We start from the raw sequence: 24877 nt of genomic DNA on the forward strand, positions 1-24877 counted from the left end.
TGTGACATCTACCTGGTAAATACTGTCTGTCTGTCTAACGGATTCGGTGCCTGTGCAAGATTGAGGGTTAGGCTATCGGATTTTGCTGGGTGTTTGATTTGGATAATTCGCCATTCTTTACCAGGTTTGTTAATACAATTATATCAAGTTATTATACAACATGTGAAAAGGATTGACTTGAGACTGTAGTCCCTTGTCTGTTTCAAAGCCTCTCATGACCTTTTGATCTCTGCAGGAGTGCTTGAAGCCAGTGTTCGCAGGAAGTGATGTTGCTGCCATGAGCGTCTCCAGGAACACTTTGTACACCTGCCTGGACGCCGGGCTCCGCCTCCTCAGCCCATTGATGCCATTCGTGAGCGAAGAGCTCTTCCAGCGGTTACCACGGCGATCAGGGCAAGCCCCGCCCAGCATCTGTGTTACACCATATCCAGAGCCCTCCGAGGTAAACGCAGGGAGGGAAGAAAAGACAAGAGGGGGGAGGGTACAGAGAAGGGGGTCAGAGGTCTCTCTCTTTCACGTTTTTCTTACTAAATTGTGGTGGTTCAATCTTCTGAGCTGTTCTCGGTTCTTTTGTTCCAGAATTTAGTTTTTTTTTTTTTTTTCTCAAAATCTACTTTTACTTGGCTTTGAGCTTGCCTGAATGTCTGGCACTACAGCCTTCCTTAGTCTGTTCAAATCACGTGACGGTGTAACCCTTCAACTCCATCTCGCCTTCCTCTACTCTCTGTCTTTATTTAAATATGTAGAGTAGGTGGGTCTTAAAAAAAAAAGTTGTCACATGATTTCAAATGAGAATAGCTCTTCAGTCCCGTCATTAACCCTTAGCGGTTCATTTATTCAGCGCTTGTCAGTCGTGTCGGGTCCAATTTATTTTCAGATGCGCGTTTATTTTGTACATGCGGTTTAATTTTTTTTTTCATAGGAAAACTGGTTTAAAAGGCACTGCATTGCAAAAGACACTCAGTACTGCTTTTCCAGCCAAGCCCCACCCCTTGTTCGCTGTATTTTTCACTTACCTCTGCATAGCCGTGCATACTGATAAATCCTCTCTTGATCACTTGTTTTATCACCAAGCTCCTCAATAATGCGATCCAAGTCATTATTTTATTACTATAACATCTTAAAAAGCTCTGAAAATGTCTGTGATATTCTTTGAAACGGCTACCTCCTTTGTTTGTGTCCGTGTTATCTCTGTAGTGCAGAGGCTGTGTGTATTGCTCAGACACGCCCCTTTTTTTCGGCTCCTGTCGGTCTCACTCTGCCATTGAAAGGTTTTCTCTGCTTTTTCCGGAGAAAAAACGACTAGAGACCCGTGGTTGACGTCTTTTTGATGATGTCGGACAGGAAAGGGAGAATTGTAATTTTGGACCTGGTCTGACATACGACCGCAAAGGCTCAAGGGCTGTCCAGACAAACTCAGAGCCAGGCAAAGGCAGGCTGAGAGAAATCAACATGGGAAGAAGTCCACATGGGAGCAACAGACCACATATCCACTCGGAGTAATTAAAAATGTACAAAAAAAAAACCAAAACATGACATGTGAAGACGGTATTTAAGAAGATTACAGTTTGATTTGTTTTTGGAGCAGACGTTTTCTCTCTTTATTGAAATGTCCTGTTTGCATTTTCAGTTCTGCTGGAGGAGTGAGGAGACGGACAGGAATATGGAGTTCACCATGTGCATCATCAGAACCATCCGGTCCCTGCGGGCCGATTATAACCTCACCAAAACCAAGGCTGACTGTGAGTCCCAGACATTTGCAGGAAACTCGTACCCAGTTTTTCCGTGAAATGTACTGTGTAATATGTAGTTCCCCATAAAAAAAAAAAAAAAAAAAAAAAATTAAATATACATATTTTTGTTAATTACTTAAATACAGCAAACATCTGCTGATGCATTACCTGCCACATTTAGGAACCTGACAACCATTTTAGTTTGCTTCCGGTAAATGATTTTCTATTAGCCACCACTGTACAACTGTATACCTAGGCTATCGGAACTTGGCTTGTGTATTATTGTGTTTGTCTATTATTATTATTATTATTATTATTATTATTATTATTATTATTGATGCTTATCTCCCTTGTGTTGCCAGGTTACCTGCAGTGTTTGAATGCAGAGACTGTTGCTGTTGTGAAGCAATACAGCCCCTATATCCAAACCTTGTCTTCCTCCCAGACTGTCAACACTCTGCAGAGTGGGGAGCCCCCTGCTGGCTGTGCCGTCGCAATAGCATCTGACAAGTGCACTGTCCACCTGCTGCTCAAGGTGAGGGGGCTAGAGGGCTCCACTGAGGCAACGAACATGAAAAGCCAGCAAGTCCGGATTCAGTTGAACAAACATGTCAAAAACTAAAGTCTGACATCTGGAACTGATTTTCTAAAAGTTTCAAGTTTGACAATGGATTTGTTTGGTTTCTGTAAAGGGAACTAAAGGTCACTGTCTGTTTGCAATGCGTTTATCAGTTTTATGCCACGGCTGACGAGGAATGACCAAATATCATCCAAGGATGCACATAGACTTAAAACTGACGATGACACTTGCATTCATTGTATAGGAAAAATGTTGGACCTATGAAGTGATGGCAAGAGAGGTCAGGTAAGATTTGGTCAATTATGCTGTAGGTTGGTTGAAAACGTGTGTGTGTGTGTGTCAGGGTCTGATCGATGCAGAGAAGGAGATTTCCAAGCTCAATGTGAAGAGAGGGGAGCTGCAGAAGCAACTGGAGAAGCTGGCAGAGAGGATGGGGAAGGCAGACTACAGGGACAAAGTGCCACAGAAAGTGCAGGAGGGCGACGCAGAGAAGGTAAGGCTTTGAGTGGGATCTACAGGGACTCTCATGGTAATTTAGCTTTCTTTCTCTTGCACTTTTTACTTTTTTCTGTCAGTTTCCTTTTTTTTATTTCTGTCTCCTTTTCTCTTGTGTATAAAATCTATTAAGTATTCCAGTAACAGTGCACACAGTTGGGTGTTAATTATATTCATAACCTAGGTCTGTCTGTTTTTCATCTCTTGCTGTTGAGAGCTATTTGGTATTAGACAACTGAGGTGTGTTTTTTTTTTTTTTTTTTTTTTTTTGTGGCTTCACACTTCTCACAAAGTTATGTGAGTTGCGTGCAAGAAACCTGTGCGCTATTGTTTCTCACGATTGCAGGAGACTGTTGGTTTCCCACCCCCAACCCCCATGAATAGCATATCTGATGTTAGGGTAGTTCTGAGTATTCAGACCACGCAAGTATCTGTCACATAAGAACCCTTATTATTGCTTGTTACTTGTAGTGGGAAATAAAGAAAAAATGATTCTTATATATTTTCATCCATCATAATTATTTTATAACAATACCATGCATAGGAATGTCTAAACCACTTGCAACTACGCAAACAAAAAGTTGACAAAATGGGTCTTAACTAAAAATTCAGTTGACCATGTTTTGTTCATCATTGAGATAAAAACCACATTTTATATTTGCATGCATTAGTTTTACTTTGTTTTTTCAGATGAAGCAGAGCGAGACAGAGTTGCAGAAAGTCGAAGAAGCTGTGGAAAATTTCAAACGGATGCTCTAACCAAAGAATTTCCAGGGACCATGGAGGAGAACAGCGCCTCTGCTGGAGTGGAGGAGAAAGTACACAGCAATCATAAAATCATATATATATATAAATCAACTGGGTCAAGATACTAAAAGCGCAAAACGATACACCTTGCAAAAAAAAGAGAAACATTTTCAAATAAAAATTGTAGTGTGCTAAGCATTGTTGTGTTGGTCTTCTGTAATAAAATTAATCTAGGTCTTTTTAAACCCAAAGTTATAGTTGAAATTAAGTTGATTTCATATTAGTTGCAAGTGCTAATATGAGGTCCGTGATAAGGCTCAGTTTTCCACTGTTCGGTCATGATTTAGGATAGGAATTAATTTAATAAGGTCAAAGCATCATACATGTCCTGTTTCATATTTGAAATGTTGCATAACTTTAATATTGGGGCATTTTCAATACTTAATAAGGGAACCTTTTCACTTACATTGTAATAGCGTTAAAAGAGATGTAGTTTAAAGTCTTGATTTAGAAGTCATAAAAAGGTGGCATGTTATAAGAGCTAAGAAAATAAAACAAATACATTTGAAATGTTTTTTTTTTTTTTTTTTTTTTGTCCAAGCATTGATGGTTTGGTTTATTGTGGGCAAACAGAATTCAGATCAGAGTGTGATTTGATTAGACAGAAGCACTGTGGTGCGGTTGGTTGTCATGTGAGAGACTGCCTGAAATACTTAGCCACAACACCACAGAAACTAACAGAATCACACATCTGTCTCTGAACAAAATGGGTTTCGGCTTGTTGCTATGTACCTTTTATAGATAATTAATTAAATAATTTCAGAAGTCTTATCAGTTGATCAATTCCATGCGTTGTGTTCTGTAGGTCTTTAATGCATGTTTAATATAAATTTTATCAAACTAATATATATAAATGTGTGTGTGTGTGTGTGTGTGTGTGTGTGTGTGTGTTTCTTTCAAAACTGCACATCTGTGACCTATGTAGTGAAAGGTCATTTTTTGATCACATGTCATAATACTAAGCAACATAACAGATGCTGAATTTGTGTAAAGAAGGCGCTTGCATTAAAAATGAAGAACAATAGCCTTAAAACCTGCAAAACTGCACAAGTGGGCCTAAAGCACACAGGGTTTCGTGGCAAATACAAACGTGGCAATAGACAAGTATTTTCAAATATACCCGAAGGTAGATTTTAAAGGTGAAACAAGTTCTGTAGTTTCATTTCTGCCTGTCGCTTGTGGGCAAGTGACCATCTTCTCGGTCCATGGTTTTGTTCACTCACAGTAACAGCATGCCAGAGCAGTGAGCTGTTCAGAGCGGCATGGCTCGGTCTCTGGACAGGGCAGGTGTAATTTTACCCGCTGATAGACAGTCACTCCAGGGCAGTCTGTGATTGGCAAAGAGCAACACGCTATTTATATCGCATGCTGGGCCTGTTGAGCACAGTCTTTGTAAAACTGGAGAGAGGCGATACATATCCTGAAATCGTTGGGGATCAAAGGTTCAGAGACAACTGCATGTCCCTCAGTCCTAAAGGTATGTGGAGTAAGAAGGGTGACTTTTGAGCTTTTGGTAGGATGTTTATTTAAGATTCCTCACTCCTTGAAGCTTTCTGTTGTAAGGAAACTAATTTAATTTGATCAGTATTGCCTGCAAGTGAGTATTCCAAAGTTGCACATCTATAGCCAATTTTAAACAAAGTTCAGATAAGGATCAGTTAACTGATTCTCTGGGAGATAGCTCGGTATGGAGAAGGACTTGTCCGGAGGGGATTCAGATAAGCTTGTCTCACCCACACTATCAAGTGCCTGTCTTGTAAATCTTACCTGTGTGTGAAGCTGAACTTTGTGAACTCTACTTCTGCTCGTTTACCTAACAATATCTACACACTATCACATTCTTGCCTTGTGTTATGTTATACCCAATATGCAAGGTCAAAATGTACTCCAGTTTATCAAGTTCATGTGTTATCCGGGCTAGTGGAGTAAATATATATATTCCCACAACTGCTGCTGGGCTCCAGCGTTCTTTGTTGATCAGAACACAGTGACCCCAGTGAGGACTTAACCCTTTGCAGTCCATTTATTCAATGCTTGTCAGGCGTGTCGGGTCCAATTTATTTTCACATGCAATGTTTATTTTACACACGTTGTTTAAAATATATATATATTTTTAGTTAAACAGGTTTAAAATGCATTGAATCGCAAACTGATTCTCAGTACTGTATCTACAGTCAAGCCCCACCCCGTGTTCGTTGTATTTTTCACATACCTCTTTATAGACGTGCACACTGATAAATCCTCTCCTGATCACTCGTTTTATCATCAAAACTCCTCAATATTGCAATCCAAGTAATTATTGTATTACTATAACATCTCCCCAAAGACCTCTGCAAATGTCTGTGATACTCTTTGCAGATACGTCTTTATTTTCGGTTTCATTCGGACATTGAAAGGTTTTCTTTGCTTTTTCTGGAGAAAAAACTACTAGAGACCCGTGCTTTTCGCTTTTTTGATGACGTCGGACAGGGTCCAACATTGAACTGGAAAGGGAAAATTGTAATGTCAGACCTGGTTCCACATAGGACTGCAAAGGGTTAAGAAACACATGTTATAGGAAACATGGATAACACTTTACATTAAGTATTTTGAATTACTGTGTATTTACAAGGTAGTTACTTAGTAAATACATGTGCACTTGCACATAGTTGTAATGTACTTTATGTGTAAATATTTTTTGTACAATATATACAAATGCACACTTGTATCAGAAAAGAGTTAGGGTTGGGGTTATATCGTGCAAAAAGAAATTACACATTAATGACTTTATAACTATGCTTAATAACATTGTAATAGTGTGTAAGTACACATGTAATTACTGAGTAACTACTATGTAAATGCACAGTGATTAGAGAAACTTCATGTAAAGTGTTTTCGTTTTAAAACATGATATCCTTTTACAGCGCTAGGTTAAAGGAAGTTCAGTCTTACTGCTTCACTTCTTAGGTTGTGTGACCTCAGCAGTGTCCTTGCTGTCAAAGCATGTTGCTGCAATGATACAGAAGTGGCTAGTTGGCTAGATGGGGAATAAGAAATTGAAGGAGGTGGGGTACAATATAATTTCTTCAGGTTAAAAACATTGTAAACATTGTCAAGTCTAGTCAACACACACAAGAAGAAACAGATTCCTAAAATGCCCTCGCACAGTAGCTGAAATGTTTGTCTGCTCGAGTTTTATGGCTGAGTTTTTAATGTCATGGGTGGACTGCCTATACAGTATCACAAGAACCACTCTACCAGAACATAGACGTTTGCAGTACAAATATCTCTCACACATTTTAAAGCTGTTTCTGGTGCTGAATCCTGTTATGAGATCATCACCTGGGAGGAATCATACAGTAGATTTACTCTCATGAGTCAGGCCATGTGACCTACAGTACAGCAAGCGATTATCTGACCAAAAACATTTCTATCTGGCTGTTCCAGGGGTCGCACATATAAGGGGTGTAGAAAAAGAAAACTGTACTAATGCAATTGGAGTGGAAAAATACAAGTAGCACTAAAATAAAATGCTGACACAAGTTGTGATTAGCCAATTTCTCTAAAATGTTCTCGGTGTTGTCCTGACTCAGACACCCTAACGTCAAGGCATGCAGACACAGCGTGTTGATATAGATAAGGGCAGTCTGGCACACATATAGGGATAAAATTGAATTTGCACAAAAACAACTCAATTTGTCCAGTGGTTAAAGGAAAGGGTTTGTAACCAAGAGGTCCTCGGTTCAAATCCCTGCTCACTCACTGTAACCCTGAGCAAGTCACTTAACCTCCTTGTGTTCTGTCTTTCAGATGAGATGTTGTTGTAAGTGACTCTGCACCTTATACACAGTTCATACACCCTAATCTTTGTAAGTCACCTTGGATAAAGGCATCTGCTAAATAAAACAAATAAAATAAATACTAATAATAATATACGGAATGAGTTGTATAATTCTGTTGTAACAAATGTGGGGGAGATTTGTTCCATAAAGCATAAAATGAGGACGTAACAAAGCAGTCAAGTATATTTTTGCTTTTGCCTGAAGCTGTAGTTCTGTTATTAAACAAACTCTGAGAAATAAACATTTTTTTTTCTTGGAAGGACTTGTCTGGTTTTAAAGATTGTATTTGGGAATTGCTTAGAACCACCTTCCCATGTCTCTCCCTCAGCTTAAAGCGGGCCCAGTAATAACATTCCTTATGATATTAAGAGATAAGAAATTCACTTTTAAACTCCTTGGTTTGCACTCCTTTGAAAGGAGGGGTGTGTGTGTGTGTGTGTGTGTGTGTGTTGATGTCTCATTTTAAAACCTTCGTCAGCTCTTCTTCAATGGAAATAAAAGCTAAACTTTGAGAACTAAAACTGAAGTGAGAAACCACAAAGGAAAGGTCTAGCCGTCTTATATCAGAGACCTTTTGACAGCGCGCGATACAGACAGCAAAGGAGTGACCAGGGGTAAGAATGTTATTTATTAGCACACTCTTTTTATTATTATGTACGGTTTTAAAAATAGCTGATTCGTGTTTGAGAAGATTGTTTTTGAAAATGCAGTCTCAGTACGTATATATATGTATATGTAAAAAGGCACTGAGGTGTGTCCTGGAAAAATTGACTACACTAGCGTAGGTATCTGTTATGTAGACTGTTATATATGTTCATAATCAGTTATAACATACTCTTTTGTGGTCTGTCTCACCAATTGTGTTGCTGCTTTGTTTTTGCAATGCAGTTATACACTTTTGTCATTGTTTATGTTTTTGTTATTTATAATCACTTATAACGGATACCTAAATAAAGTCTTACCACGAGTTAGTCTCGATTATCTAAATTGTGGGTTGTATAGTTATTTCCTTTACTATATTAATTTATAAACTACTAAAACCCAACTAATTCCATTTCTCTAAAGTAACAGATGCTATTCAATTTTCAGCTAGACTTTCACTAACAAAACCACTTCAAAATGCACCTTTTCTTCTTTGAAGGCTGAAAATCCTGGAAAGACTCCAAGCCACCTACTTTACAACTATGAAACAATTTATTGTTAGATAATACAAACCTAGAAACAATATACTATTCTTTAAATAACAAACATCTAGTATAATGCATCAGTTTATTTTACGAACACCGACATTTATGAATAACTTGTTGCTATCCTCTTACTATATTACATTAACTCTATGAATTGTATTGTGTTCAAGTAAAGGGTTGATCAATATGAATTTAACGTAAAAAAATATGTGTTTATATATATATATATATATATATATATATAATATATATATATATATATATATATATAACATATTGTATTGAAAGCATATTAAGAAAATATGACTAACCATGATAAACTATGGAAAACGAATTCACAGTATAACCAAAACAAAATAAATATAATATAAACAAAATGACTGTCTTGGCCTTTACCCGAGACAACTTACAGGTGTTACAGGGCAGTACAGGGTTACAATGCAAGCTTAATATTTAAATACAGCATAGTTTACAATAAGTGCAGTAATACTGCTTGAATACAATGTGATGCAACAAGTTAGGATTGCAGCAAGATATGGCATATCAGCAAAAATGCAAGTATTGTGCTTCTAATATTTAATTGTAGATATAGTTTGTATTATGCTAAACAGTTTATATATGGTCCAAAACACCAAAGTATGACCAATTTATCTATTTAAACGAATATTCTGTCCCCAAATTTAAAGTTTAGTGAAACAGACTTGCATGCAAAGAAAGACTGTTACAAAAAAAAAGGGGTGTACAAATATTCGTTATTCATACCGCCCTCTGATGGTGATAACATGACTACTTCAGAGTCAGCAAGCTGCTTTATTTTTCTGTATGCTGCATGCTGTTGACTTCTCAGTTGCTGCCTTCTTGTCTGCTCAGCACTGTGTGACTTGCTGTGCAGTATCAGGTATATCCGTTGGAGGCTGACACACATGCTGTGGACAGAGATAAGGGATTCCCACGAGTACTAACTGTCAACACCCACCCACACAGCACCAGCTATAGCAACACCCAGCCATGAACACACGTTAACTGCATCTCTGCTCATTGGAATCTGCTATACTGACAATCCAATCACAATAGAGGGAAATCCAGCGTTCTTATTGGTGAGATAGCTGATTGTGAACACGCAGTGCATTATATAGAATAATAGATGGCTTGGAGGCTTTTGTAAGGTGGTAAAAGTTTTCCGTCATGTGTCATGAACTGACTTTCACCAGCTTAATAATGGACGCAGCAAGCCATCTGTTGTTATTTGATATAAATCCTGTACGTTTAGTAACAAGAAACTATTTTATTAAAGTAGTGTTTAAGCTAACAAAAAATGAGAAAGCAGATCAGGGAAAGTGTTAAGGTAGGATGTTTTAACCTGTGTGTTCATCAGCCTGTCAATGTTAGCCTTTTTCTTTTTTTTTTGGAAAGCACAATGTCAGGTTTGTTTCCAATGTAGAGAAAAGGGAAAAACTAAATTTGATGTCCCAGTCAAAAACAGTAAAATTGTTAAATCGTCTTGGTTTTGCTATTTTGTATTGACAATTGTTATAAAACTGTAGCAGCTTGCTCAGCTCATTGACAGCACAGCCAATTATTATACAAACAAACTGATTTAAATTATGATTGTGTTGTTATATACTTAGTTTAACTGCTTCAGAGCTGTTACAGCGTCAGTGATTTGAAGGGGGAAAAGTCCTGTTTTTTTACTCTGTAAATCTGGTAACCCTTACTATGTATTCTAGAGCAAGCATTATTATGCAATTAATATTGATATGGAAATTATACAGTATATGTCCTTTACAATTGAAAACCTGGTGCCAGCATCTGTAAGGTTATCATTTGTATTACATTGACAAAATAGATCACAATGGCTTGAGTCACCAGAAACTGCAAATGCAAACTATAACCACAAGTACCGTAAAAAACGATGTATAAGTTGCCCCTTTTTTGAGACAACAATTTCAGGAAAAAGTCTATAGGTCACACCAGTGTATAAGTCATGCCCCTCTTTTTAGGACCCCCTAAAAATACCTGGAAAATAGACTTATACAAAAGTTTTTTTATTTTACAGTAATTCACAGCCTTTTTAGAATATGCATTTGTTTAAAATCTTAAAAACATAGTGAAACTAAAATGAACACGATTCTCTATTTTCTAGGAATTTCGACAGGCTAAAAAAACATGTTTTAAAAAAATTTAAACATAGTTTAAAATAGGCATCTCTGTAACTGCTTAGTAGCACTAAAACAAACTTGTAAGATTAAATGAAAAATGTTTGGACAATTAACCTCTCTCAATGTCAAATGTTCGATTACAAGTCTTTCTGAATAGATATAAGAATAACAGAATAAGTGTGGGTCACAGAAAATGTAAGCAGACAGTCCTTTATTTTGTAATTAATAAGAATTCAGTGTATACTAGAGAGCTGCGCTTTAGACTTGTTGTGTGCATTTTCTGGTTTGCAGAGTTGAAAGTGATATTACATTGCTGCAGTTGTGTCTCCATGCCTGAGCGATGGGTCTCTCTCTGGCTGTGCGCACACTCTTTCTGGGCTCCCTAATGTTCCATGGCTCCAGGGCTTTCTTTCCTAACTTCTGGTCCAAGGTGCTGTCTCTGGCCTGGAATTCACACACCCATCAGAGCATCACAGAGGAAGCCCTTCTCCTAATCACCAGGGATCTCTTTCAAGAAACCCCCAATCTGCAAGGACATACTCTTGATCCACAACTATTCCAGGTATTGATGATGAGTAACATTGAAAGAAAGAAAGATCATTTTCAAATCTTTTAAAATATGTACAGCTATGGCCAAACATTTTGCATCACCTAGCATTTTAGGTATGAAACAATTAAAAAAAAAAGCATAATTTATAAACAATGCAATTGTTGTGTTTTGCAATATACAGTATTTTATAATTGGCAGGCATTGAACCTGTTGTCCCAAAACAAACTCAACATCAGATAAAGTCAGGTTTACAGAAAAAAAAAATAGCTCAGTGTTGAAGCAACAGAGCTTTAGAATTGCTCAGAATGATCGCAAACACCATCCAAACATTAAGAGATATAGTTTTACAGATCAGTGACATTTAAAGCTATGGTACTTACTTTTGAGGATAACTGATATTTCAGACATGCCCGTTTTTCTAAACTCTGCTTTTTCAATATTCATATCAGGGCAGCTTCACAGCCAGTGAGCTTTTCAAAGCTTACTATGGCGGTCAAGAGACTGTGTCCACGAAGCAGTACCAGCAGGCCGTGAGCGAGATTGTCCAGGCCAATGCAGCCATGGACTTTCTGAGCTCCACACGCAATGACCCGCAGCTGCACTTCGACTCGGAGAGGCTGAAAGAGGCCAGTGCCATGCTGCAGAGCATCCTGCGTCTGGCAGTGCAGTCACTCCAAGCTGGGGATGAGATCGGGGCAAGGCATAGACTGGGCTGCCTGCTGCACTCTTTACAGGTAGGCAGAGGGCGCTACAGGGGAGAGAAAGGGAGAGAGAGGGAGGGACTTAGGCACATCTCAATGTACAGGCTATCTCAGAAGGTCAGGCATTAAACATTCGGTAGTGAATTGAATCTTCCAGGTAATGAAAAGAATGAAGGTAGAATACAGAGACTGGGTTGTATGTGGTATAATGACAATCCTTCACAAGAAGTGGCATATGGAACTAAAGCATAAGCATAGAAGCCCAGCACTGTTCTCTTATTTATATCTGATTTTCTCCCAGGATTTCTACAGCCACAGTAACTGGGTGGAAATGGGATACAGAAAGATCCACTCCACTCTTCTGACAGATGCTGAGGAAATTGGTCCTGTTGCACCAGGTTGGTACATGTTATGAAGGCCATATTTTTATAGGACACCCTGGTCTATAAAGCCCAGTATGTAATGACACATGTACCTCTGCATCATGTAACCAGCGTGTAATAATTCATCTCATCTTGTTTCAGTATCCATCTGGGCTAGTTCATTCCACAGTGTACAATTTCAGATGCAACCAGACATTACATAACCATCAACCCACTCTTCAAGAGTGTCTTGTATAAGATTAAAGAAGTCTAAGATTAAATTAAACTGCCTCTCTTCATTTTTTGCATTGGACACTCATGTCACTTCCTCCATCAGTGTGAGTTTGAGAGATTAAGTTCTGCCAGTGGAAACGGTTTAACACCAGATGGAGGAAAGGCTTGTTTAAGAGGCTGACTGTGAATATTTAGTTCAGTTTGCATTTTTTCAATGTTCAGTATGAAGCTTGTATCTAAACAAACAAAAAAAAAAAAAAATCAATCTGACTTTAGCATGCATCTGGATAAGATGTACTAGAATTTTTATCTTTGTGATTTAAAAAAAAATATATATATATTGTTGACTGTTTGTCCCTAGAGAACATGCAGACCTGCAGAGACTGTGATCACTGGACCTGCAACGACAACATTCTAGAGAAAATCAACACGAAGAAACTACTGACCTCTGGTTACTATAACAACAACCCCCCAAAACCACCAGGTACACAAATGAAAGTAAGCCTGCTTGTGACAGGCTGGCGAGTGGATAGAGGCCCAGAGACAGACTGCAGTTCAAAAAAAATAATACTTTTATTCACAATTAAACACAAAATAAAAGGGCACAAGGGCCAAAACAGAGATATTTAAGCACAAGTAGAAAGACACAGAACAAGACTTACAAAAATAAAGGTTTCCAGGCTGGGTGATGCCTTCACTGGATCAGAAAATACAAAAACACAAACCAGCAAACCAAAAAAACAGCTTGCTTCCTCAACTCCCTCCTCCCCCTAATGCGCCACTGAGGCCTCTTTTTATGTCAGGTGGCTGGGTGCTGATTGATCGTCAATTACTCCAATCAACCCCAGCCACCTGAACACAATAAACCCAGGCAGGTAGGGGAATTTAACCCCATAACTGCCAATTTATAAAGGACAGAGCTCTGCTCTGCCACACTGCCACACTGCCACAACTGGCTTGGGTTCTCATCAACAGTTGAAGTACAACTACTTTTTCACACAGATTTACACAGCTACGCTTTCACACAGATATACACAGCTGTGGCCAAAAGTTTTGCATGACCTACAGTTTTAGGATTGAGGCATATATATATATATATATATATATATATATATATATATATATATATAATATATATATATATATATATATCAATGCCTCAATATATATGAACACCCCTGCATGGAGTCGCTATAATTCGCTAATTACACAGCACTCTTCCCCTGGTGTGCAGGTAAATGCAGTCATGGGGGAATATTTGACCAGAGCAGATATCAAAGTTCAAGGGGCGGGATCAACAAGGACAGCACCTCCCATTTCTTCTCGCCGCATCACTATCTCCATGGTGAAGCTGCCCACCTCGCTACCATGGCGACTGTCAGTGTGCTGCAAGATCTGCGGGACACAGTGGGAACCCAGGCCTTCATAAGGTAATGTGTGTGTGTGTCTATATATATATATATATAGACACACACACACACACACACATACAGTGCTCCCCCTTTACAATATAGTCAGGAGCCTTAGCTAGAAGACTGCTATTTGTGTTTAACTTTATAAAGAGAATGAAAGAGTTAGTGGAATGGCATTATGGGTCAAATGGGAGCCACAACACATTTGTCATTTATAACTGAGTGGGCAGTGTGTGCTGCTAGAATGTTTTATTGCCTTTGAAAGGGGCAATTAAAATGAGTAGAACTAACCTCACCTGACCTGGTGCAAGTCATGTTGCTGACACACAGAGATAAACCAGCAACTAAACTTTGCTCACAGTGGTGTAGTGACTGTATAAAACAGCAGCACTTGGATGAGCATTCGAGAACCACCAGGATCCTCCATGAACACACGCCAGCGTTGTGTCTGATGCTTCTTCCAGAGATTGCTAACTGATATCATTGCTTAATTTCTGGTAATAACTAGTGGCCTCATTATTGTGTATAATAATAATGATTAAGCTGTAAAAGCGTGACTTTTGAATATTGAAATTGGTAAAGGAAACGTGTTAAATTGTGTTTAATTCCTTGTTGCGTACATTCCTTGACACACAAATACCTCAATGATTGAGTTTCCTTACAACTGTACATGCACACATACTGTACAATACACAGAGACAAAATATAACAAGAGACTTGAGATCTCTGATGTCTGGTCCTTACACTCATATTCCATTTCTTGAGTAAAGCTCTTTCGGCTGGTTTCACAGACCCTGATTAACACTAGTTACCTATGTTAACATCAGCTAATCCCAGACTAGTGCTAATCAGGCTCTGTGAAACTAGCCGTTATGTTCTCTTTGCTGAGCAGGCTATATTTCTGATGTTTGTTTGTAGTTCTCTCCTACGCTCTGTGTGTTTGCATGTGATTTTGTTCAGCAGGCGCACCTCCTTTGCTCTCAGGGTATGGTGTGTGCTGAGCAGACCCCTGCTCTGAGCTCTGTTCACGGTTTGTTCGGCAGGCTGTTGAACGTGGGTGCGGAGACAGTGCTCAGCTTTGTGATCGACACCACTGGCAGTATGTTTGACGAGATCAGCGCGGCGCGAGAGAGAGCTCACTCAATCATCCTGGACAGACGAGGAACGATCCATCAGCCTTCCCAATATGTGCTAGTCCCTTTCCATGACCCAGGTAATGGAGAACAATCACTGTAGTGGAAGGTTCTATGCACAGGGGGACCAGATTTACAAAGACCATTACTAGCTAAGAGCAGCAAAACAGAAATGGATAACACTTTACATTGTGATTCTAATTACTGTGTATTTGCATAGTTTTACTTAGTAAATGCATGTGTACTTGCACTTACAACGTTATTATGCGTAGTTGCAGTTTACATAATGTGTACAATGTTCTGAACGATATAACCCTAATAAACTCTAACCTCCCTAACCTAACCCTAGCCCTAAATCTAATCTCTAACCCTAAATTTTCTGATACCAATGTATACTTACATATATTGTTGTGGGAGGGTGGCCCTGCCCCTGTGTGTATTTTGTATTATATGTTGTATGTGGCGTGTTATTGTTGGTGTAGGTATCAGTGCGGGTTATGTAGCACAGGTGATGTAAAGTGTATAGTTGTATTTAGGCACAAGGATTGCACAATGCAGTTCACATGCAGATGTACCGAGTTTCCAATTGAATGATTGATTAGCAATCGAGTCTCAGTACAGCTGCATAAAAAGAGTCCGATTTCACACAGACGGGGTTGGATTTTCAGTGTGGAGAGAACGGGAGAGAGCGAGAGGAGAAATAATTTAATAATATAATGGTGTTTGAAGCACCAGCACGGTACTTGTTGTTTAGTGTTTGTCAACTATGTTTGTCTACTTATTTTGTCCACCGTGCCGTTTTGTTTCTTCAGTGTTTTTTATTTTTGTGTTTGTTAAACCTTTTTATTTTGTTTATTCAGTTTCGCCCACAGTTGCTGTGTGTCTTGCATTCATTTCCTGGCCTGACGTCACCCCTACAGTCAGCCTGTTCACAATCGTCCAAAAAAAGATTGTAACTGTGCAGTTTAACATTGTAATTATGTGTAAATACACGTGTATTTACCAAGTAACATTTAAATGCATAGTAATTAGAGACAAAGTGGTACCCCAAAATGTGATGTTCTCTTGTGTGCGTGCTCCTGATACAGGTGTGGGGCCGCTGTACAGAACCACAGACCCAGACCAGTTCATAGAACTCCTGGAGAGCTTGAGTGCTTTAGGAGGTGGAGACGAGCCTGAGATGTGCCTGACAGCGCTACAGGTACGTTCTACTGCCTCTCAAACGTTCTCCCTGATCCTTACTGTGAAACAGAAGCTGGGCTCTAAATACTAAAACTGTAACGTAGTTATGTCATGCAGATACTCTGCTTGATACAGTACAATGCAAGAGGGTGTGTTTGAGAGTGTTATTTAAGTTGTGTTTTTCAGCTGATCAAGTTCCTAGAGGTTGGCGAGGTGAATAATCCACATTAAAACATTTCTACCAAGTCCTTTAATGGAATATTTTTGCGATTCAACAGAAAACTGTGGATTTGAGAAACACAGACCTGAGAATTAGTCAATTGCTTGTTTTCTTCTCTGAAAGTCAATCACTTTGAAAACCAAGATCTATGCTGAGCCTCGTCACAGAGCGAGTTGGATGGTGATCGATTAATCCGGTCTGATCCCTCACCCGGACTAAACCATTTCCACCAGATAGGGGGTTGTCCTGTGCACCCTGAACTATAGCAAGCTTACATACCAGTTTGTTTTTGTGCTGTATAGATTTAGATACATTTCAGTGTAGAACATGTAAGACAAGAGCTTTCTTTTTTTATTACTGATTCCCGATGTTGGCTGCATTTGTTTCACAGCTTGCGTTAGAGAACACCCCACCTCTCTCTGAAATTTTTGTCTTCACTGATGCCTCTCCCAAAGACAAACATTTACAAAATGCAGTGGAAGCTCTAATACTGCACAAACGATCCAAGGTGAGTCGTCCCAGTTTAAATATATATATATTTTTAAAGATACTCACGCTTTGTTGATTAGATTTTAGAGTAAAATTATTATTCTTCAATAAGATAAGGATTCCATTTGTCACTGGAAGCTGATGCAGACAAAACACAGGCTTTAATTGAACGACAATTGCTGTGGCCTAAAACCAGTTGCTTTAAACGCAAAATCTAGAAAGTATAGTAATAATGGTATCTCAGTTCTAGAAAATTCCATTCCATATGTCAAATGTCATTGTAAACTAAGCCATTGTCTATCTGTCTGCATTGCCATAGATGATCATTTGGAAAGAGTATGGTTAGAATCATATTGTACTTTACATGCCCTTATGCTTCCATGGCACATTAGTATATAGCATTGCCACTGTAGTCCTGCTGTCTCCCTACATTGTCACTGATGAACATTGGTAGCTGATTTTGTTCTGCAGTTTGGTCTCCACCTCTTTCCTCTCTCTTCCTCTTAGGTGACATTTCTGCTCACTGAGGACCCCAGCAGGACTGTAGGAGTGAAAACAGGCACTGGGAGGAGAAAGAGGGAGTATCTCTCTCCTGATCGGTTCTCAATCTACACCAATTTGTCTGCCATCTCAGGAGGCCTGACTGTCTTCAGTACGGATAAGGAGATACAAGACGTCTCTGTCCTCATTCAGGACAATACTGTTTCCGCTGGGGTAACAGCACACTTTATCTATTTTGTACCCCACATGTGAGAAAGTATCAGTAGGTGGTAGAGATGCCCACATTGATAACCTTGACAAATAATGTTGACATCATTTTTCAATTTATTTCAAGGGCTTTCCAACAAGCACAATCATTTACGAAAAAGGCTGAGCAACATTCCAGGGTCTACCTGAGCTGGAATAGTGATTTTAACAATATCAGTTTTAACCACTTTGTTCTGTGGCTGCATTTACCTTTTTTAAACCCTAAACGAATGTTCTTCACAATGCAGAGGTCTGCATTTGTTACCTACAGCTTTAATGTAATCGTTATGTGCAACTGTGTTTTTTTCAGGTAACTCTACTTCATATTGAGAATGATTCTCCCAATCATGCATCTCCCTATATCTTCTATGTTGATCCTACAGTGAAGAACATCATCATTCATATTTCAGGCGAGTTGATGGATTTCACGATCTACAACCCTTCAGGTACTATAGATCTTGAATTCATTTTACACACTTGAGTAGGTGAGAATTGCAAATCTGCTACTCGCTTACAGATCAGGAGACATGAAGATACACAGACGACCTCTGTTTCCACTTTAAAGCCAATTCTATTTTCACCAACCCAATATAAGCAGCACATGTTGCCAAGCTACTGAACCCTAGAAGCCCAACGCAGCCTGGCTAGTCTGGACAGCTGTGGTAGCCTGAAGCATGATGAGATCATTGGTCCTCAGCTCATGTTCCTCCCTAACCAATGGGAGAGCAAAGGCCAACTCAGTGCTCCCAATTGCCCCGCTGCCAAGATCGGCAACTCAAGTCAAACAGGATTCGAACCAGCAACTCAGGATTGCATGACTTAAAGCCTTTACCTCGTGAGGCATCAGGGGATACCATGTTACAGACATTTCTGATCATGTCAAATGTACTGTGGGTTATTCTTTTCTGATAAACTAGGATGCTTTTGTAATGTTTAAAAATTAAGGTAAACAAGGAATTAATTACTTTGTTGTGCTATAAGGATGAGACCAGGCTATGTTTCAAATCTTAACAATGTTTGCCATATATTTGTTTCAAATACCCACATTACATTCTACATTGAACGGTAATGTTTAGTATGTGCCACTTTTATTATCAGAGATAGGCAATTGATCAGATTACCTTCCCTGGAGAAAGGGCCACAGACGCTACACTGATTATCCATAATGATCTGGAGGTATTGGAAGATTCTTTGTCTGTGTATACCTCAATGCATGGTTTTTATATTCTAGTAGCCTTAGGACATACGTGACTACAGTTTATTTATTTTACTAATTATAATAGAAATAAGTAATTCAGCTGTTATGCCATTCGAGTGCAACCAACCACTAACTACTCTATTTTACAAGGTTACCCTGGTTTATTGTTTATCATTCTTCCTCTTCCCTATACATTCTTCAACATGCTTTATGACTTCAGTTATTCTAAAGTTATCTTATCAACTATGCCAAAGTCAACAATGAACAAGTCCAGTAAACTGGCTCAACATTTCTTTCATATGATTACCAATACATTTTTACTTACATGAGGGTTGCACATGACTGTTCAGCCAGCATCAGTGACGTGGTGTAATACATTTTCCCTTTCGTTTCAGGGGAATCCCAGTACCTGTTCAACAAGCGTGGGAATTTAGCAGCGATTGATTGCTTTGTGGAGTTTTGTAGAGTCACCCTTCTGTCACCAATCCCCGGCGAGTGGAGGATGAAGATTGTGAATCGGGGTACTATCAGGGTGAATGTCTTAGGTATCTGCTCAGCACTTTTGTGCAAGTAAATTTTGATTTTGAATGTTTTTTTTTTTTTTTTTTTTTTTTATTCTTTTATTGCCAAAAGATGGTCTGCTCTGTAATATGCAAGTGCAGGTCATGAGTGATTGAGATGGTGTTTGAAGTAATATATAAATTCTGGTATGAGTTAAGTCAAGTCATTTTTGCTGTTTTTGAGACTTTATCCCTCAAGCTTTTAGTAGATTGCTGGCTACTTTTTTGTACTAGTTTGCTGGCTAAGTGGTTAATTTATTTATTTGTTGAAAATGGCTTGGCATACCTTGGCATGATATTATTATTATTATTATTATTATTATTATTATTAATAATAATAATAATAAATAATATAAATAATAATAATAATAATAATAATAATAATAATAATAATACATTTGTCATTTTGCAGATGTTTTTATCTAAACCGATTTACAGCGACTATGGGGTGAATAGGCATCAACTGCTGTTGTAGCGTCACATACAATAGGACCTAGGTTTTAAGTCTCACCCAAAAGACTACAAGTTTAAAATGCATTGTCTATTTTGTGTCCACCTCCAGGCCAAAGCACCATTGACTTCCTGTACCACTTTGCAGTAGCAGCCAATGGCAGCCACCCTGGGCTCTCCAGATTGGAAGGTCGACCAATATCAGGCCAGTATATCGGCTGGAAGGGAAATACTTAAGCATTAATGTTTGACGCATTGATCATTATATCTTTTTAGTTGTAGTACAAAACGAGGAAATGTGAAACTGACAACCTATATGCTTGTTTGTATTTAGTTTGTTTTGTATTTAGTTTCTTTTCTGGCTGGGTCTTGATTGATGGGTTTGTGAATATACCTGTGGAAGGGAAACATTATTGTCCGTATGCCTTGAACCAATGAAACATTGTTGTAATTGTTGTAATGTTTCATGAGATTGAAAAACAGGATTGGGTTAAACAAAATACTTTTGACTAGAAAAAAAAATGTAACCCTAAATGTAGGTGACGGGAATGTACTTGGTGGTGAGGAGTGTTTGTGGTCCTGATATATATGTCAGTGCTGATGCATTCATGATCCTGGTGTTAGCTGAAAATTAAAGCATCATTCTCCTTTTTTTAATCCATTTTGATACAGGTGTCCCGATCTTTTTGGTGTTGGCAGTCACTGGCTTGTCTACTGACAGCGCTGTGACAATAAGTCATGTGACTCTGCTGGAAACCAATGGGGAGAGCCTTGAGAGAGTGACACTCAATGCTACTGCCACTGGAGGAGAGTTCATTGGTGAGGTCGCAACATTACCCAGCCGACCCTTCTCTGTGAAAATTACGGGAAATGACAACAAGGGTAACATCATAGAGCGGGCATCTGCAGAATTGAACCATGTGGCACAAGTACTGATCCAAGTATGTTCTCTTGTACTGCATCTTCTAACTCGTTCTGTTTGAATATTCTTAAGTGTTAAGGTCACTGTACACCAGGTTATATATGCAGCGACATGACCAGATTGGAAAACTGCCAGATCAATAAAACTATTCAAATTTCCTATTGACAAGACTATGAAGACTGGTACATATTTGTCAATATTATGTGAACATTGTGAATATATTCACTGATGATATTTTAACATATAGAGTAATACATCATTCATACCATGCATATCCAGTTCCTTTGAAACAGGCTCCCATCTATTGTCTTCAATCTCTGTATTATTAGAACTGTAATGACCTTTATCATAAAGCTCTGGAATTGTTTTTGGCTTTTGCTTCAACCTGGTGGACACCATGCATTGAAACTGTTCTCTCATTGGTCAATTCCCTAGTTGGCGTGTGAAGAAATTGCAAAAAATAGGATTCAATCCTATTTTGTGTCTCTCTAATGTCGCCTGTGGTGTGAAAGATACTTATCAAAAGCATAGGTTCTGTTAATTTTGTCGCATCACTGCACATATCCGCTTGCAACATCGTGCCAGATGTGTAGCAGCCTTTAGACTGTATGACATGATTATAAATTGTCCTAAGTGGCTTACCTAGTAAAAGCACTGGCGCTTGGAGTACAGGATGTGTCATACAAGCATGGTTCCAATAATAGCCTTGTCTGGTGACAAGGAGGGTGGCATCAACCCTTGGATTCTTCTTCAGACACCTTTGCTGGTAAGTATTTAAAGTGTTAAGTGACATCAATGAGAGCTGCTACTGTCCCAGATGCTGTGGACTCTAGTCCTAACTCTGCTGTTGTATTGAAGGTCCCCAAAGCTCCTCCCCTGTATCCTGGGAAAAGTGCCCACCTCTGGGTAAACATCTCAAATTCCGGAGCTGCCAGGGAGTTTATCGTCATGGTTACAGACGATAGGAAGTTTGTGAAATTATGGACCCCTGACCGGTAAGGAGAGAGACGGTCCATTTCGATTCCGGTACTCATAAAGGTGTTCGTTGTTGACTGTGTATCACCACCCCTGCTCCCAGGCTATTTGTGGCTCGGAACCGGACAGCCCAAGTGCGGATTGACCTGACTACACCAGTCGGAGCAGAGCTGGGCAGTGTGGGCATTGTCTGCTTGACTGTGAAGGCTGCGGACAGGAGTGACCTCAACTTTGCTGTTCTGCATCTAAGTGTAGCAGATCCGGTCAGTCTGAACTTGAATTGTGTTTTATAACATGACAATAGTGATATCTAAGCTGTCACCCTCTCAGTCATACACTCTCTCTCCCTCCCTTATCCCTCTTACCTGGAGAATTATAAATGTACTGGTGACTTACCATATTATGTGTCATAAATTGTAAGTCAACTTCAGCCAGAATCAGGTGTTCTTTTTGCTAAGCTTGAGAAAGTTTACCACATATTGCCGAATTGTTGAAGGCTGCTTTGTCATTAAATACGCAGGGATTACAGTACATTAATGATTTTTTTTTAGTTTCAAATATTCTTAGAGTAAACGGTTCCTTATTTCTTGTTTTCTTTGCAAGGTCCTGTGAAACTTGCCATTTTTTAAATAAAGATATAGGGATTCTGGGCTTCTTTTGTAGTTCATTTGGCCCAGATTAAAATTGAAAGTTGATGCATAATTTGCAGTCCAATAATACGTTGCGTGAGGAAGGAGGCACTGTCATAGTTCTTACTTTTTCTTACTCTCTTCCATTCTATCCACAGAATCCCGACCTGCTTCCACCCTCTTGTATTCAGTCTGCAGTGAGAGACTCCTGCCCCTTTCTCTCACAAAAACCCTGCAGTCAAAACTCCTGGTCCACCAATCTCCTCTTCAGCGACCAGGGGCACTCTGGGATAGCGGGCATGCAGCTTCAGCAGGGCCAGGGTTTGCTCAACCTCACCGGAGATCCTGGGAAACAAGGGGTGCAACTCCGGAAAGGTCAAGGCAGACTGAACCTAACAGGGCTGGACATGGGGACTGAAGTAGTCGGCACCTACACCTCAAACTGCTGTTCCCTGAAGGCAGAGTTCTTCTTGTGGGATGCAGCGGGCAATAAGGGCCTCTGCAGCATCTTAGTTCACCAGCAGAGGGCATCAGGGTATATACAGACAGCTTCCAGGATTCAAACTCTCTTTACCATGCTCCTGTTTCATATTGGAGGGTTACTGCTTCAGCCAGTGAGCTGATGGGATGGGGTCTATTTGATCTAAGCAGTGGACTGAAATACTGCAGTCTTTACCTCTGGGTTAATCTTGCTCTCTTTCCCCACAACCAAGGTTATTAATCATTATTGTAAGGGCAACTTAACAGAAGGACATCCTAATCCAACTTTAAAATGACAATTACTGTGTGTTATGGAGAAAAGATACTTATACCTAATTTCCATGCACCACTCAGCCCCAGTTCAAAACCCTGCTGCCTCCAATACCTTAACCCTTTGCAGTCCTTTATTCAGCGCTTGTCGGGTGCATCAGTTCCAATTTATATTCACAAGTGCTGTTTATTTTACAGGTGCCGTTTAAAATATTTTTTTCAGAGTAAAACAGGTTTAAAAGGCATTGAATCGCAAAGGGACACTCAGCACTATATCTACAGCCAAGCCCCACCCCTTGTTCGCTGTATTTTTCACATACCTCTTTATAAACTTAATAAATCCTCTCCTGATCACTCGTTTTATCACCAAACTCCTCAATAATGCGATCCAAGTCATTATTTTATTACTATAACATCTCAAAAAAGCTCTGCAAATATCTGTGATATTCTTTGAGTGCTGGATGCAGAAGCAGCTACCTCCTTTATGTCCGTGTTATCTCTGTAGTGGATGAGGCTATGAGATACTCTGGTTTCATTCAGCTCCTGTCGATCTCACTCGGCCATTAAAAAGTTTTATTGGCTTTTTTCAGAGAAAAAACGACTAGAGATCTGTGCTTTACATCTTTTTGATGATGTCGGACAGGGTCCGAGATCGGATGGGAAAGGGAAAATTGTAATGTTGGACCTGGTCCGACATATGACTGCAAAGGGTTAATACTGCGTATCCTTGTTCATTTAGCTGACCCACATAGGCTGCCAATCAGAGCTTGCCCTGATTTTTTTCTGACCCTTTCCCAAAGCGGGCCAAAGTTGGATTGGTAGAAGTACGTCCCGACATTGACCAATCAAGTGATGAGTGGGCGTAAACATTGCATCCACGTCCGGGGTGATCAGATTTCTCTGTGCTTTAATATTCTTGTCCTGCTTTTTTCAGTAACTAAAAATCTCCAAACAAATTGTTAATGTCCATTCTTTCGGTTTTGTAAACAATTGAATGAGACCGTAGCAGCAAGGCTTGCTGGAAAAGAACCACCAAGATCCATGGAAAGTTTGCATTGCGTGGGAATTGAGTCTTTTCATTCGACTCGTGTAGACTATCAATGAGGGTTCAGGAGGTCAATATAGAAAAACTAAGCAGTAAGGTGTGGCAGGGCTTATACTGTCAGAGTGTGCCTTCAACCACCAGAGAAGTACAATTATTAGACAATAGTGGACACTCCAGAGAGCCTGATTGCTCTTATAACACAGCCTTATGTGTACTTAACACTAGATTCGGATGAATGTATCCTTCCTCCAGTGCAAAATAGTTCCTATGCTTTGGCTATAGATGCTACAAACTGGCTTGAAGAACTTCTTACTGCTGAATGCATTGTTCATTTATTTTTTGTAGAAATGTGTTTACTTATTTGTTTAATTCAGCAGTATGATTTTTTTTTTTCTATAAAGGAAAACTAGAAAAAAAGAAAAATGAAAACTACTTATGAACATGTTTTATACACATTGATATGTAAAGTTTGTGTTTGAAATTACTGTTTCCCTTGTGCAATTATCACGCTCTGCAACTTAATCACCAAAATGCCA

General features: G+C 39.2%; 2 protein-coding genes across 4 annotated transcripts; both read left to right on the plus strand.

Annotated features, from left to right (window-relative positions):
- The first annotated feature begins 6 nt into the window (after nucleotides 1-6).
- Nucleotides 7-4125, plus strand: LOC121298725 (valine--tRNA ligase-like). The gene is made up of 6 exons (XM_041225932.1): nucleotides 7-15; nucleotides 236-442; nucleotides 1631-1742; nucleotides 2096-2268; nucleotides 2657-2806; nucleotides 3499-4125. Exons 2-6 carry the CDS (start codon nucleotides 278-280, stop codon nucleotides 3565-3567), a joined length of 669 nt encoding a protein of 222 aa, XP_041081866.1. The 5' UTR covers nucleotides 7-15; nucleotides 236-277; the 3' UTR covers nucleotides 3568-4125.
- Nucleotides 4126-5000: 875 nt separating this feature from the next.
- vwa7 (von Willebrand factor A domain containing 7) lies at nucleotides 5001-23548 on the plus strand. Of its 3 annotated transcripts, none has more exons than XM_041225784.1 (17): nucleotides 5001-5092; nucleotides 11074-11344; nucleotides 11782-12066; nucleotides 12335-12431; nucleotides 12991-13113; nucleotides 13864-14059; nucleotides 15085-15254; nucleotides 16263-16375; nucleotides 16968-17084; nucleotides 17573-17779; nucleotides 18123-18258; nucleotides 19406-19555; nucleotides 20133-20225; nucleotides 20693-20961; nucleotides 21801-21937; nucleotides 22021-22180; nucleotides 22705-23548. In XM_041225784.1, the coding sequence occupies exons 2-17, from the start codon at nucleotides 11123-11125 to the stop codon at nucleotides 23167-23169; spliced, it is 2940 nt and encodes a 979-aa protein (XP_041081718.1). In that variant the 5' UTR covers nucleotides 5001-5092; nucleotides 11074-11122; the 3' UTR covers nucleotides 23170-23548. The 3 variants fall into 3 exon arrangements, with proteins under 3 accessions (XP_041081718.1, XP_041081716.1, XP_041081717.1); XM_041225782.1 differs by lacking the exon at nucleotides 5001-5092 and adding an exon at nucleotides 7849-8050; XM_041225783.1 differs by lacking the exon at nucleotides 5001-5092 and adding an exon at nucleotides 9013-9720.
- The last annotated feature ends 1329 nt before the right edge of the window (nucleotides 23549-24877 follow it).

This window comes from Polyodon spathula, chromosome 24 (genome assembly GCF_017654505.1).
Source record: "Polyodon spathula isolate WHYD16114869_AA chromosome 24, ASM1765450v1, whole genome shotgun sequence".
Taxonomy (NCBI): Eukaryota; Metazoa; Chordata; class Actinopteri; order Acipenseriformes; family Polyodontidae; genus Polyodon; species Polyodon spathula.